Source organism: Cyprinus carpio, chromosome A6 (assembly GCF_018340385.1).
Source record: "Cyprinus carpio isolate SPL01 chromosome A6, ASM1834038v1, whole genome shotgun sequence".
Classification (NCBI taxonomy): domain Eukaryota; kingdom Metazoa; phylum Chordata; class Actinopteri; order Cypriniformes; family Cyprinidae; genus Cyprinus; species Cyprinus carpio.
In genome coordinates this window covers 5,503,280-5,517,487 of record NC_056577.1, presented here as the reverse complement: position 1 = coordinate 5,517,487, position 14,208 = coordinate 5,503,280, and the positions used below count along the sequence as shown (strand labels likewise).

Genomic DNA, 14,208 nt, shown 5'->3' with positions numbered 1-14,208 from the left:
AAATGCAGTAAGCATCTAACCAGAAGTGCAAGAATGTAGTGTTTTATATACATATAAGTGCAAAGTGAAGCTATGATTTACAGAATGTACAGTGGAGTTGCTATATACAGTATTGAGCAGAGTATATACAGAATATAAATAGGAATGTAATGTAGGGATTATATGTACATTATGAACAGAGCAATGTAGGATTATATACACTTTAAAACAGCAGCAACGTAAGAACAGTGGTAATAAATACAGTTGGATGAGTGTGCAATAGTATTGTCAAACAATGTATTCTATGCAAAATAACAGTAGTGCAATGATATTTTTATAGAAATAGTGTACTGTGCTTTGTACAGTAACAACTTTAGACAGTTTACAGTGTGATAGCTTGAACAGTGTGCAGTCTGTGCAAAATATGAGTAGTGCAAATACATGTATGTAAAGTACTTTGACCAGTGCAGTAAGAGAGCAGGTGCAGGTTAGAACAGTGTGCAGTCTGTGCAAAATATGAGTAGTGCAAATACATGTATGTAAAGTACTGCTAGTGCGAGAGCGTAGAGAACGCCTGCCGGATGGAAGGAGGGTGAAAAGTCCATGGTTAGGGTGAGAGGCATCCTTGATGATGTTTCTTGCCCTGCCCAGGCAGCGCTTGTGATAGATGTTCTCAATGGAAGTTAACTGGGTGCCGGTGATCCGTTGAGCAGTTTTCACCACTCGCTGGAGTGCTTTGTGGTCAGATGCTGAGCAATTGCTGTACCACACTGAGATGCAGTTTGTGAATATGCTCTCAATGGTACAGCGGTAGAATTCCACACGGATCCTGGGACTCAGGTGAACTTTCTTAAGTCTCCGTAAGAAGTAAAGGTGCTGTTGTTCCTTTTTGACCAGGGTGGAGGTGAGGTCATCAGAGATGTGGATGCCAAGGAACTTGAAACTCGACACACGCTCCACTACAGCTCCGCCTGAAAGTCCGCCGTATCACAGTTTCCACAAAAATATTGTGCAGCACTATTGTTTCCAACATTGATAATAATCAGAAATGTTTCTTGAGCAGCGAATCATCATATTAGAATGATTTCTGAAGATCATGTGACACTGAAGACTGGAGTAATGATGCTGAAAATACAGCTGCGCATCACAGAAATACATTACACTTTAACAGACATTCACATAGAAAACAGCTGTTTTAAATTAGAGTAATATTACAATATTGCTGTTTTTTCTGTTTTTTTTTGTATTTTTTAATTAAATAAAAGCAGCCTAGAAAATCAGAAGAGAGAAGTCTTAAAAAAAAACATTTAAAATCTTACTGATTCCAAACTTTTTAACAATGTACACACACACACACACACTCATCTTAATGAACACTCATACATTATTCAACACACACACACACACACACACACACAGTGGAAGTCCCCTGGCGGATATGAAACCATGTGTGTCTGTGTTCTAATTTGAGACTAATTTTGTGGTAATAGAATGTGGAAGTCTTAGAGGTTAAAGGTCCAGGAAAGTATGTAAAACATCATCAGAATAGTCCATCTGCCATCAGTGATTCATCCGTAACGTTATATTTTTGTACACGAAGAAAACAAAAATAACGACTTTATTCAACAATTCCTCTCCTCTGTGTCTCTCCACATCACCGTAGCGCTATTTTGGCAATTCTGAGCTGTAATTGTTTTTTACGTGTATTTATGCTTTTGTTTGAAAGAAAACCGCGCATCCCTGCAGCACGGCTGACACAGAAGAGTGTAAACCGTCTGTGTACTGCTCAGATTTGCCAAAATAGCGTTACGCTGATGTGGAGAGACACAGAGAAGAGGAATTGTTGAATCAAGTCGTTATTTTTGTTTTCTTCGTGTACAAAAAGTATTCTGGTCACTTCATAACGTTACGGTTGAATCACTGATGACAGATGGAGTATTCTGACGATGTTTTTCATTCTTTCCTGGACCTTGACACTGGTATTTATGGGACAGTCACAAGCCTCCCGGATTTCATCCAAAATATCTTAAATTGTGTTCTGAAGACGAACGAAGCTTTTATGGGTTTGGAACGACATGGGGGGAGGGATTAATGACAACATTTTCATTTTGCGGTGGAGTAACAGAAATAAACCGAGAGAGAGAGAAAGAGAGAGAGAGAGAGAGAGCAGGGTCAGAGGAACACGCTGTGGTTTCATGTGTTCATGTTTGGTCCCTCTGCAGTCTGGAGGAGAAGCAAACGTATCATCAGCCGCTCATGGCTCAACTTCCTGCTCGTGATTCATTCTCCAGCCCAAGACTGTGGGTTTTCCAGAGTTTGGGAGCGTCTGGGGAACCGCTGCTGAAAGTGGAGAAGGACGAGCGAGGAAGGAGGAGGAGGACAGATAACTATATGTTCAACTGAGAGAAGCGTGTGTGTGTGTGCGTGTGTGTATGCTTGATTAATCATGCCAGTGAAACATAAACCAGTCAGAGAGAGAGTTTTAATGTAGAACATGTCAGATGTGAATGACATCTGCTCTGAACATGTTCATCTTCAGCTCAGGCTCCTGAGGATCTTCATTTCAGTGAGTGAGTGAATGAATGAGTGAGGCATTTATATAGTGCTTTCACTGTGTATTGCTGTACACCCAAAGCACTTTACAGTCATATGAGGGTGTGCAGCATCCACCTGGACATTTAGGGGGTTATCACATTATTATGTGTGGAATGACATATACACTGTAAAAAAAATAAAATAAATAAATAAACGATTTAAGTCTTTCTACTTTAAAATTTCAAACTGAGTTACTTGACATTTCTTTGTAAAGTCTAACACCTCATTTTTCAGCACGTTACACAGCAAATCTCAGCTGCTTGGTTGGTTGTATTTTTGCATTGCATTGTTCAGCTAGAATCTGATAAAAATGACGTGACATACAGGTGACCCATGAATTGGTGCTCTGTATTTAACCCATCCAAAGTGCACGTGCGCGCACGCACGCACCACACACACACACACACACACACACACACACACACACACACACACACACACACACACACACACACACACACACACACACACACACACACACACACACACACACACACACACACACACACACACACACACACACACACACACACACACACACACACACACACAAACACACACATGGAGCAGTGGGTATCATTTATGCTGCGGCGCCCGGGGAGCAGTTGGGGGTTTGGTGTCTTGCTCAAGGACACCTCAGTCGTGGTATTGCCGGCCTGAGACTCGAACCCACAACCTTAGGATTAGGAGTCAAACTCTCTAACCGTTAGGCCATGTGTTCTGGTGGTTGCTAGGGCATTGCTGGGTTTTTGGTACATTGTTGCTGGAGAATTCCATGAAGAACATTTAAAGGGACAGTTCACCCCAAAATGAAAATGTGCTGTTAATTTACTCACCCGCAGACCATCCGAGATGTACGTGACTTTTGTTCTTCGGTAGAACAGCACAGAAACATATAATGTAAGTCAGTGGCTGCCCGCCTTTGAGAATAAAAAAAAAAAAACATATCAAGGAACACAAAATGAATGCCTGTGACTCCTGATTATATATTGAGGTCTTATGAAGCGAAACAATCAGTCAGTGCAAGAAAATGAACATTAGTCTGGAGTAATGAACTGGTTCACCAAAATGAACCGATTCAAAAGAATGATTCGTTCATGAACCAGACATCACCTTTTGCCTGAGGATATAAAGATTTACAGCTAAACATCTTCTGTGCTGTTCTACATTTTCATTTTTGGGTGATCTGGCCTTTTAACATCCATGGAACATTATTGTTATTATTACGTGAAAAAAATGTTCTTTAGACCATTAAAATGTTCTTCACATTAAGAAAAATGGTTCTTTCAAGAAGTGATCACTGAAAGGGTCTTCTGGCGTCACACGTGATCTGAGGAATCATTCATGTCTGTCTGAGAGAATCCAGCACATTTCTCACTTCTTTGATTGGCTTGGGTTCGATCTTGGCAGGGTTTCCTCAGCATGGCATCGTTTCCACCCACAATGCCATGTGCTGTTTACAACAGGGCTGCACATATTTACAGCACAGGCTAATGAACTGGACTGAAGCGGCCTGATCTACCTGCTGATTCCTGTCGAGACTAGTGTGAGAGAACAGCATCTGTGACTGAATCCTGAGAGATGAATGAGCAAACACTGCTTTAAAACAGGAGGAGGGAGAGAGAGAGAGAGAGAATAAAGAGAGTTCCCCAAGGAAACGCCTCCTAATGTAAGAGAGCCAGAAGAAGAGTCGCTGAAGGTGCTCGAGGACGCAGCGGTGAGTTTCAGCAGGATTTCTCTCATGTGTGTTCGGGAGAGCTTCAGTCAGACAGCACGAGCCACCGGGAGGATCAGGAGAGGCTGTTCATGTCATTTATTTGGAAAGAGATATAGAACTGTGCTTGAGGATTGTTTGATGAGATTGATCATTTGTGTGAGGACGTGGCTCTTGTGCTCTCTCTCTCTCTCTCTCTCCTCATCTGGTTTTCATTAGTCAAACACGTACAGCTGCTGCGTGTCAATGATTCATTCGTGTTTGCTGAATGTTCTTTAAAAGCGATGTTATAGACTGCAAAAGAAGCCTCGTTAAAATGAGAAGCGTGCAGGATAAAGAAACAGAACAGAAATGATGCTCCACTCACTCCTACGAGTGAAGAATGCGCTGTTGAACTTATTGTGATCGAGCCAAAGATGAGATCCATTATTGTCATTTATTATCTTGTTCTGGAGACTTCATTATTTACAGAACATTACTCTCGGGCTCCAGATGGGAACATCTCTCATATGGTTTTTATATGACTGGGTGTTTCAGATCTTAAAAGGGATCATTAATAATTATTAGACTGGCAGTATTTTTATGGATGTTAAGATCATGAACACACATGCACGGCTCTCACACAGAGGAGATGATCAGATCAGATGTGAACACAGCTTCAGTCATGCACTAGATTCTTCTGTAGAGCTGAATTGAATTGTACTGAACTGAACTGAAATGTTTCAAACTGAACAACAAATGAGATTGATTTTGTAGAACTGCTTGTATTGAACTTCACGCTGTTATTGATCTGAACTGAACCAACACTGAACTGACGTGATCTGAATAATGACACGATTGTTTTTTAGAGCTGCTTTACAGCAGAACCTGAACTGTCTCCATGGATGAGTTTTCATAAGTGATTCTGTTATTTTCATGTTTGTCACTAGCTGTTTCCATCCATATATTTTTATGCAAATTTTCACATAGCATTTAAAAAAAACGTAGAATGCAAACAAGATGTGCATAAATGCACATGAAAACCGGATACCTTCAACTGAGTTTCAATCATGCTAGAAACATGCTAGCGACATGCTAGTAACTTGCTAATAATGCTAGCAACATGCTAGTAACATGCTAATCATGCTAGAAAAATGTTAATGACATGCTAGTACCTGGCTAAACATGCTAGAAGCATGCTAGTAACATGCTAATCAGGCTAGAAACATGCTAGTAACTTGTTTATCATGCTAGCGACATGGCAGTCACTTGCCAGTAATGCTAGCAACATGCTAGTTACTTGGTAATCATGTTAGCAACATGCTAGTTACTTGGTAATCATGTTAGCAACATGCTAGTTACTTGTTAGTAATGCTAGAAACATGCTAGTCACTTGCTTATCATGCTAGCAACATGTTAGTAACTTGTTAATCAGGCTAGAAACATGCTAGTGACCTGCTATTAACTTGCTAATCATGCTAGCGACATTCTAGACACTTGATAGTCATGCTAGCAACATAACATGCTAATTATGTTATCAACATGCTAATCATATGACATGCTAAGCACATGTTAAATGGATACATTCAACTGATCTTCAATCATGCTAGAAACATGGTAGCAACATGCTAGTAACTTGCTAATAATGCTACAAAATGCTAGTAACTTGCTAATCATGTTAGCAACATGCTAGTTACATGCTAATCATGCTAGAAAAATGTTAGTGACATTCTAGTAACTGGCTAAACATGCTAGAAGCATGCTAGTAAACATGCTAATCAGGCTAGAAACATGGTAGTCCCTGCCAGTCATGCTAGCAACATGCTAGTTACTTGCTAATAATGCTAGCAACATGCTAGTTACTTGTTAATCATGCTAGAAACATGCTAGTCGCTTGCTTATCATGCTAGCAACATGCTAGTAACAAGCTTATCAGGCTAGAAACATGGTATTTACATGCTAGTAACTCGCTAATCATGCTAGCGACATTCTAATCACTTGATAGTCATGCTAGCAACATAACATGCTAATCATTTTAGCAACATGCTAGTAACTCACTAATCATGCTAGCAACATGCTAGTTACTTGTAAATCATGCCAGAAATATGCTAGTAACAGGCCAATCATGTTAAAAACATGCTAATCATGCTAGAAAAATGTTATCAACATTATATAATCTGTCAAAATTGTCAAACTTCAGGCTTTTACAACTACTTTAAACTTTCAGGCTTTCTCAAGACAATCTAAAGTTTGCAGTTTATATATATATATATATAAACATCATGCATCTGAACTAAAGATATCGTGATTTGTTATTATTACGTAGTAAAGAAGAGCCTCTGGCTTCCCCAGTCGCAGCAACTTTATCTTTTATTATTGATACTTTGCGCCAGTTTCCCAGAAAGAGATGATTTTCTTCTTTTGAACACATGGGACAGAAGCAGAGCTTTATTGAAGAATGTTCATGCAATATTTTAAGTAAAATTCCTAACTTTGGATTCTGCTTTGACAGTCTGTATTTTTCAAAGCGCTGAGTTGACATGATGCTAGAAACAAGCTGAAGCGATTCAGTCGATCCAGTGGGACGTCTCCAGATATCGAAAGCAGCTTCCTGGAGCAGGACCTTCTCCTGCTCTGTGTCTGTAGTGACCGCTGCTCCTCTTCTCCAGGTGTCGTGATGTGGGCTGTGTTTCTGCTGCTGCTCCTGCCCCCCGTGGCGTCTGTCCCCTCCCCCTCCAGACCGACGCCCAGATACTGCCGCAGGTGCTGCGACCACTTAGACCCGCCCCTGAGCCCCGCCTCCCAGCCTGCAGCCAATCCCACGCCTGAGATCCACACCTTCATTAACATGACTATCCTCAAAGGTGAGGCGGAGCTGAACTTAGACACTGAATTTGCTCACTCTCTCAACAGGTGCTTGTTTTGAATAATGCGACCAATCAAAAAGTATGTTCTATGTAGTATGAATGCATTCCAGATGTACTACCCCAGCTAACAGGGAACGTTCTCACAACATTTTTCAGAAGTTACATAAATGTAAGGACAAAACGGTCTTAAAATTTTAGAAACATTTCAAAACAATGTTTATTTAACCTAAATGTGTTACCTGAGTCACTGGATGATAAAGTGTCCATCAGCTGTACACTTCAGAATACTCTCTTTTCTCATAGGTTTTTTTTTATTTTTGGCCACTAAATACTAGGGAAGTATAAGATTTTGGAAGCAGCCTTAAGGTTAGCTTTGCTGCAGGGCCAGATTTCGCATTTTACACTGGTGACCTTACTGTACCACCGTTTATTGTCTTTGGTCATCATTAAAATGTATGAATAACATTATAGAATTTTTTTATTTTTATTTTTTTTAGGAGTGCAAAAACATACTACATAGGGTGAACACAAAACACAACAACAAAACACAAACACAACAATAAAACAGAAATGATAGTAACAGAAATTAAAAATAAGCAAATGACAAATGAGTAATAGTAGAAGTATTTAAATAGTATTAGCATGTATAATAATAATGATAATGATATTTTGTGATGACGGCAACAGTAATAACTGTAATAATAATAACAGTAGTGATAGTAAAGATGGTGGTGATAATAAGTTGTGTTCATGGAAATAGTAATATCAATAATAATAATAGATAACATTGATGATAACAATAATAATAACACTAGTGATACTAATACTAAAGATGGTGATGATAATATTTTGTGTTGAAGGAAATAGTAATAATAATAATAATAATAATAATAACATTTATATCAATAATAATACTAACAGTTATAACAGTAATAATAATAATAACAATAGTAATACTAAATATGGTGGTGATGATAATATTTTGTATTGACAGCAATAGTAATATCAATAATAATATAATAACATTAATAACAACAACAATAATAATAATAATAACAATAGTATTGCTAAAGATGGCGATGATGACAATATTTTGAGATGACGGCAACAGTAATATCAATAATAATAACAGTAATTATAATAATAATAATAATAATCATGATAAAATGACAGTAGTAATAGTAGTAATGAAATAATGACACATACCTTACAGATACCACACCTCTCCTAGTTTCTGTGTCAGGTTTTTTTTTTTTTATCTCCTTCTCATTCACAGTACAGTTACTATTTGTATGTAGGCCTAAACTGAGGTGGTGCATTAAAATTAGCATTCGGTGCATTAAAAACATGTGTGGTATATGATAGGTGTAGATTTGATTTGGTTATATTTATATATATATATACAGTACAGACCAAAAGTTTGGAAACATTACTATTTTTAATGTTTTTGAAAGAAGTTTCTTCTGCTCATCAAGCCTGCATTTATTTGATCAAAAAATACAGAAAATATGTAATATTGTGAAATATGATGGTATTTTCCTGTTGTAGTGATGAATAATGGATTAAATCGTATAGTCTGCGTGTGTTGTTGGATGCCTGCCTACCTTTAATAAAACCAGTCTGATCCGGGTGGATTATGAATGGGATAATTTCTTCAATTCTATGTGCAAGAACTTTGCTGATTATTTTGATGTCTACGCTGATGGAAGGGTTGGATCTTTATTAGGTTTAGGGATAAGTGAAATAGTGGCTGTGTTCTTGTGCACTGGTAATCTTGAGTTTTCTTTTATTTCTGTTATTGCTCTGATGAATAATGGAGATAAAATGGAGCAGAAGTGTTTATAGAACTCTGCAGGGAAGCCATCGGGTCCTGGTGTTTTATTGTTAGGCGTTCGATTCAGGGCGATATAGAGCTATTTTTCTATGATTGGTTTGTCCAGTGCGCTGATTAAGTTTTGGGAGTTGAATATTACAAAAAAATGAATTAATATCATCTTGTCTTGTGTTATTATCAGATGAATAAAGTTTAGCATAAGAGTTTCTAAATATTGTTTTTATTTCTTGTGGAGAGTTGGTATGCTTCCCTGCTGAGTCCTTAATAGTTGCAATTGTTACTTTTTCTCTGTTTCTTTTAATCTGATTGGCCAAATGTTTACTGGATTTGTTGCTTTGATGGTAGGTTTCTTGACGGAGTCTATGAATTAGAAATTGAGTTTTTTTTATTGATGATTTCGTTTAGTAGGAATTTTTGTTCTCTTAATTCATTATATATTCCTTCTGTTGGGTTATTTCCATGTAATATTTCAAGTTCTTTTATTTTATTTTCTATTCTGATTTCTTCTTGTTTTTCTATTTTCTTTTTATGGACGGAGAATGAAATGATTTTACCTCGTAATACTGCTTTTCCTGTTTCCCAAAATAATGAAGCTGATAACTTTGGTGAGTCGTTTATTTCTAGGAAGGATGTCCACTCTCTTTTCAGATAACTGATAAGCGCCATCTACTGATGTGTTTATGTAAATTAGCTGGATTCCATATGAATGTTACTGGAGCATGGTCACTGATGCTGATGGAGTGGATCTTGTGCTCAGATATATTTGGTATGATTGAATTGCTAGTTAGGAAAAAATCTATGCGAGAGTATCTATGATGCACTGGCGAGTAAAAGCTGTAGCCTCCAACGATTGCCAAGGCCAAAATCTTTCATGGACTGTATTATTTTAGCTTTTGTTATTTTTTCTTGCTGTGACCCAGTTTTGTTCAGAACTGCTGCTCTAGAGGAACAAATGAAGAAGCCAAAAGAGACAAACATTACTTTTGTTTACTTGTTCTCTTGTAATACTCACTCTTCACCCGCAGTGGACAGATTGTTAGTGGTCAGATCTATTTCAGTTCATGATATTCATGAAACTGACCACAAGAGGCCTTGCCATTGGTCACCGAGAAGTCATGTGACCACCGTTTATTTCCTTTGAGCTGCATAAGGGGTAATTTTACTGGTGGTAACATCAGAAACCACTGCTCACTGGAAAGCATTTTAGTCTGCAAATAGTTGAAATGATAAAATACAGACGAAAGCAGAAACTAGATTTTTAACGTAAAATACGCTCACATTCGTATGATTTACAACAAATGTAAGCATATGCATCATGACACTGTGCATGTGCCAGTAAGAATCAGATTGGATTTATTTCACTTGACAAAAATGAGTGCATCTAACCTGAGGTTAGAGGAACTGGTTTAGGACAGTGACATCTACTGGTTGGAAATTCATGAAAACCTGCAATCTTTGTGATAATGACTCTGTGTGCTTTAGATTTAAGGTAGTTTTGAGTCTGATTGAGAAAATAGTCAGATTCATGCATTTACATGACTTTTCCTGTTGGTCTGATTATTTCAGCTCTTCACCACCCTTTCAATTCAACCGAAATTTCATCGGGATCAGAGTCAAACTGATTGGTTGAGGTGTTTATATGAAGGGTTGAGCAGTTAGTCCAATTATAAATAGGTTATTTGGACATATGCAAAGGTAGCTAATGACACTTCCTCAATGCAGCGCTTTACTGCCAAATCCAAAATCATCAGCAGAGAATATGGCCAACTGATCATTTTTGGACAGCTCAGTCTGAAGATAACCTAGAGACTGGTGGGAGCATTAGTGAACCAAAAATGGTTCAAAATCCACAATGGTCATCAAAGAATTGGGCCAAAGTTTACTGATGCCAGAAACGAGAGGAAAAGCATTACATTTGAGGAGTGGGTCAAAGGATCATTCAGATCCCAGCCAGAAGAACATGTAAAAGCAAATACCGTACTGGCATATACACACTTGACCTCTAAAACGGATCCGGTGTTGGGGAAAATTACTTTTAAAAGTAATGCATTACAATATTGTGTTACTCCATTAAAAAGTAACTAATTGCGTTACTCTGTTACTTTTTCACACTAGAAGTGAAATTAATAAAAGGAAGAGTTGTCTCTGCACTTATTCCTGACTTCTTTCAACATGCAGACAGGAGAGCTGTCAGTCAATTTATAGGAGAACAGAGTAACTGGCATCGCTTATTTGGAAAAGTAACTGTGAAAGTAATAAAGTGAAAAAAGTGACGTTATATACAGCCAAGTATGGTGACCCATACTCAGAATTGGTGCTCTGCATTTCACCCATCCAAAGTGCACACACACAGCAGTGAACACACACACACCGTGAACACACACCCGGAGCAGTGGGCATCATTTATGCTGCGGCGCCCGTTTGACACATCGATGTCAAACTCTGTCAGTGTCTTACTAGTTACTTGAAAAAGTAATCTGATTATGTAACTCGCACTACTTGTGATGCATTACCCCCAGCACTGCTGATTACACGCTGACTGAGATCACTGACTGATTGTTGACAGGGGATAAAGGAGAGCGTGGGGACAGAGGGACGCCTGGTAAAGCCGGAGTGGACGGACCCCTTGGACTCAGAGGTGTGACGGGGCCCAAAGGCAGTAAAGGAGACACCGGGGCCCCCGGAGACCCCTGCAAAATCCAGCAGTCGTCCTTCTCCGTGGGCCGACGCAAAGCTCTGCACAGCGCTGATCACTACCAGGCCCTGATCTTCGACACAGTCTTCGTGAACCTGGGCGAACACTTCAACATGTTCAAGGGGAAGTTCTACTGCTTCGTCCCAGGAGTCTATTTCTTCAACGTCAACATTCACACCTGGAACTTCAAGGAGACGTACCTGCACCTGATGCACAACGAGCGGCCGCAGGTGATCCTGTACACGCAGCCCAGCGACCGCTCCATCATGCAGAGCCAGAGCGTCATGCTGTCGCTGGAGCTCAATGACGAGGTCTGGGTCCGGCTCTACAAGCGCCAGCGCGACAACGCCATTTACAGCGACGACGTGGACGTCTACATCACCTTCAACGGACACCTGGTGGCTCCTAAAGTCTAGGAGCAGGGACCGCAGTATTTGCACAGAGTGTGTAGAGGAGCAGCCAGAGATGATTGTGTGTGTGTGTGTGCCTTTAGCTTTTCAATTAAACACTCTGCTGTCCTTCACCTCATTTTAAAGAAAAAACCTTGCACAAAGACTTTAACCACATTTGATTTGAGCTGCTGAGCAGCCTGTCGATTAACAGTGAGCAGGACTTTTATCTCTCAATCCCACCGGTGTCTTCAGTGAGCGCAGCCGCAGTCGCAGTCGCTCTCAGATCAGCTGTCGCTTCAGACAAACAGGACTGTATTTCAGAGAGAATCAGGTCAATCCAGCAGAATGTGTTATTCTCCTCCCTCATTCCCTGTGATCAGTGAACATGAATTTGAGCACGTAAATCTTCTAGACATTAGGAAACTGATGACTGTGTGTGGCATGAGTATTACACACTGGAGTTTACACTGCGTCAGAGGACACCGGGATCCAGTCATTCCAGATCAGATGCTTCATGCAAAAGCAGAAATAGTCCAACCTAGTTAACAAATTTAGCTTTGCAAAAAAATTGCAAACTTTAAAATGTCCAGTTTTCTTGTCGTCATTCTAACGTTATCTGAAAGTTACACAAACCTTTCTTAAAATGTTCTACTTGCTTAATTTTCACCCAAAATATAATGTATTTAGATGGTTATTTTTTCATATTCTATAAGAATTTTAAAATGTCCAGTTTTAGAACATAGTTTAAAGGTGACAAAATTTTCTTAAATTCTACCAATGTTATTTTTACCCAAAATGTAACATTATTTGAACATTTATGTTTAAGCTTCTAAGAACATTGAAATGTCCAGATTTCTTGTTGATTATAATGTTATTGAAAGATTACAAAAAACCTTCCTTATAATGTTGAATTACAAACAGCATAAAGACATTTTGAGAATGTTGTTCCAAGCGCATTCTTTCAACGTTATGAGAACATATAAATCAAATATTAATAAAGTTATATAAACGTTACCTAAACATTTCTTTAGGAATGCATTGCCCTTTTATATTACTTATTTATATGACTTTTTAAAAACGTTTGGGAAAGTTGTGAGAACATTAGAAGGGAACGAGTATGAATGAAAATAATTTCATCGTATTCCCGTTTGATTTCAAACTGATCCAGTTCTTTCCACTTCTTCTCAACCCTAAACTCAAAACGCATCATACACATCGTGTCAGTGTAAACTCCAGGCTGTAGACGCTCTGAAACACCGCACCAGAGCAATATTCTTCTGCTGTTGTTTTCTTTGTTCACTGTGTTTCTCCATTGGAGCTGGACAGAAGTGCAGCACCATCGTGAACACTGCGATGAATCAGGAGACACTTGATGACTGGGCTTTCTGGTGTGTTCTAGGGAGGGATCACTTCAGCCCTGGAAAGTGCACTTACTAGGGAGCGTTTAAGACTCATCCAGTTTTTACACAGATTATGATGATCTTTTATGTCTGTGAAGAACAGTTCACCTGCAAACAAACGTTTTGTAATCATTTACTTAACCTTGTGGTTTCTTATGGAAAGACGTTCTTAAGAAGATCACGGTCTCTCTTTTAAATGTAATGAAAGATGCTGAGGAATGGGGCTGTCAAGTATAAACAATAATAATAAAAAACACCATAAAATAAACCATATAATAATAATAAATTAAAAGCCAATTTGATAGTAAATCAGTCATGGGATATGCCACTGATAGAGCTTTTTCATTTAACACTGGTTTCTGCTGCTCTGAGATCAGTGATTATCAGTGTGAATCTGATCTCAGTTCATAACTCACAAACACTTCAACTATATGCAGCTTCACTGGTTTCCCTGTGAAAGGCAGACGCTTCTGTCTGAGACTCAGTTTCAGGGGAGTGAAGTCCTTCACTGGACTGATGTCTTGAACCCGGGAGGTTGCTGTATTTTGTTGTTCATGTTCATTAGTTGCCTCAAATGACCTGGTCAAGGTTTCTCTGACAAACTGGTGCTGCAGCTCCATGAGCAGGTGCTAAACAGACGCGTGCACTTTCTGCAGGGGAAAACAAGTATTTCTGTATTCAGACTCGTTTTTGCTCATTTTTACCGGTGTATGATTGTTCTGTTTCTATTAAATTCAGCAACAAAATACTGCA

The 14,208-nt window shown here is 38.9% G+C and overlaps 1 protein-coding gene across 1 annotated transcript; it reads left to right on the top strand.

The window, feature by feature from the left end:
- The first annotated feature begins 4,142 nt into the window (after window positions 1–4,142).
- On the top strand, window positions 4,143–14,203 carry c1qtnf6b (C1q and TNF related 6b). Its single transcript, XM_042757622.1, has 3 exons — window positions 4,143–4,291; window positions 6,937–7,131; window positions 11,535–14,203. Exons 2-3 carry the CDS (start codon window positions 6,945–6,947, stop codon window positions 12,077–12,079), a joined length of 732 nt encoding a protein of 243 aa, XP_042613556.1. The 5' UTR covers window positions 4,143–4,291; window positions 6,937–6,944; the 3' UTR covers window positions 12,080–14,203.
- Window positions 14,204–14,208: the final 5 nt, after the last annotated feature.

Bases quoted from the DNA above. Each gene is read 5' to 3' on its own strand.
- c1qtnf6b (XM_042757622.1), top strand. From the start codon at position 6,945: ATGTGGGCTGTGTTTCTGCTGCTGCTCCTGCCCCCCGTGGCGTCTGTC. The intron at 7,132-11,534 runs GTGAGGCGGAGC...GATTGTTGACAG, and splicing joins TAACATGACTATCCTCAAAG to GGGATAAAGGAGAGCGTGGG.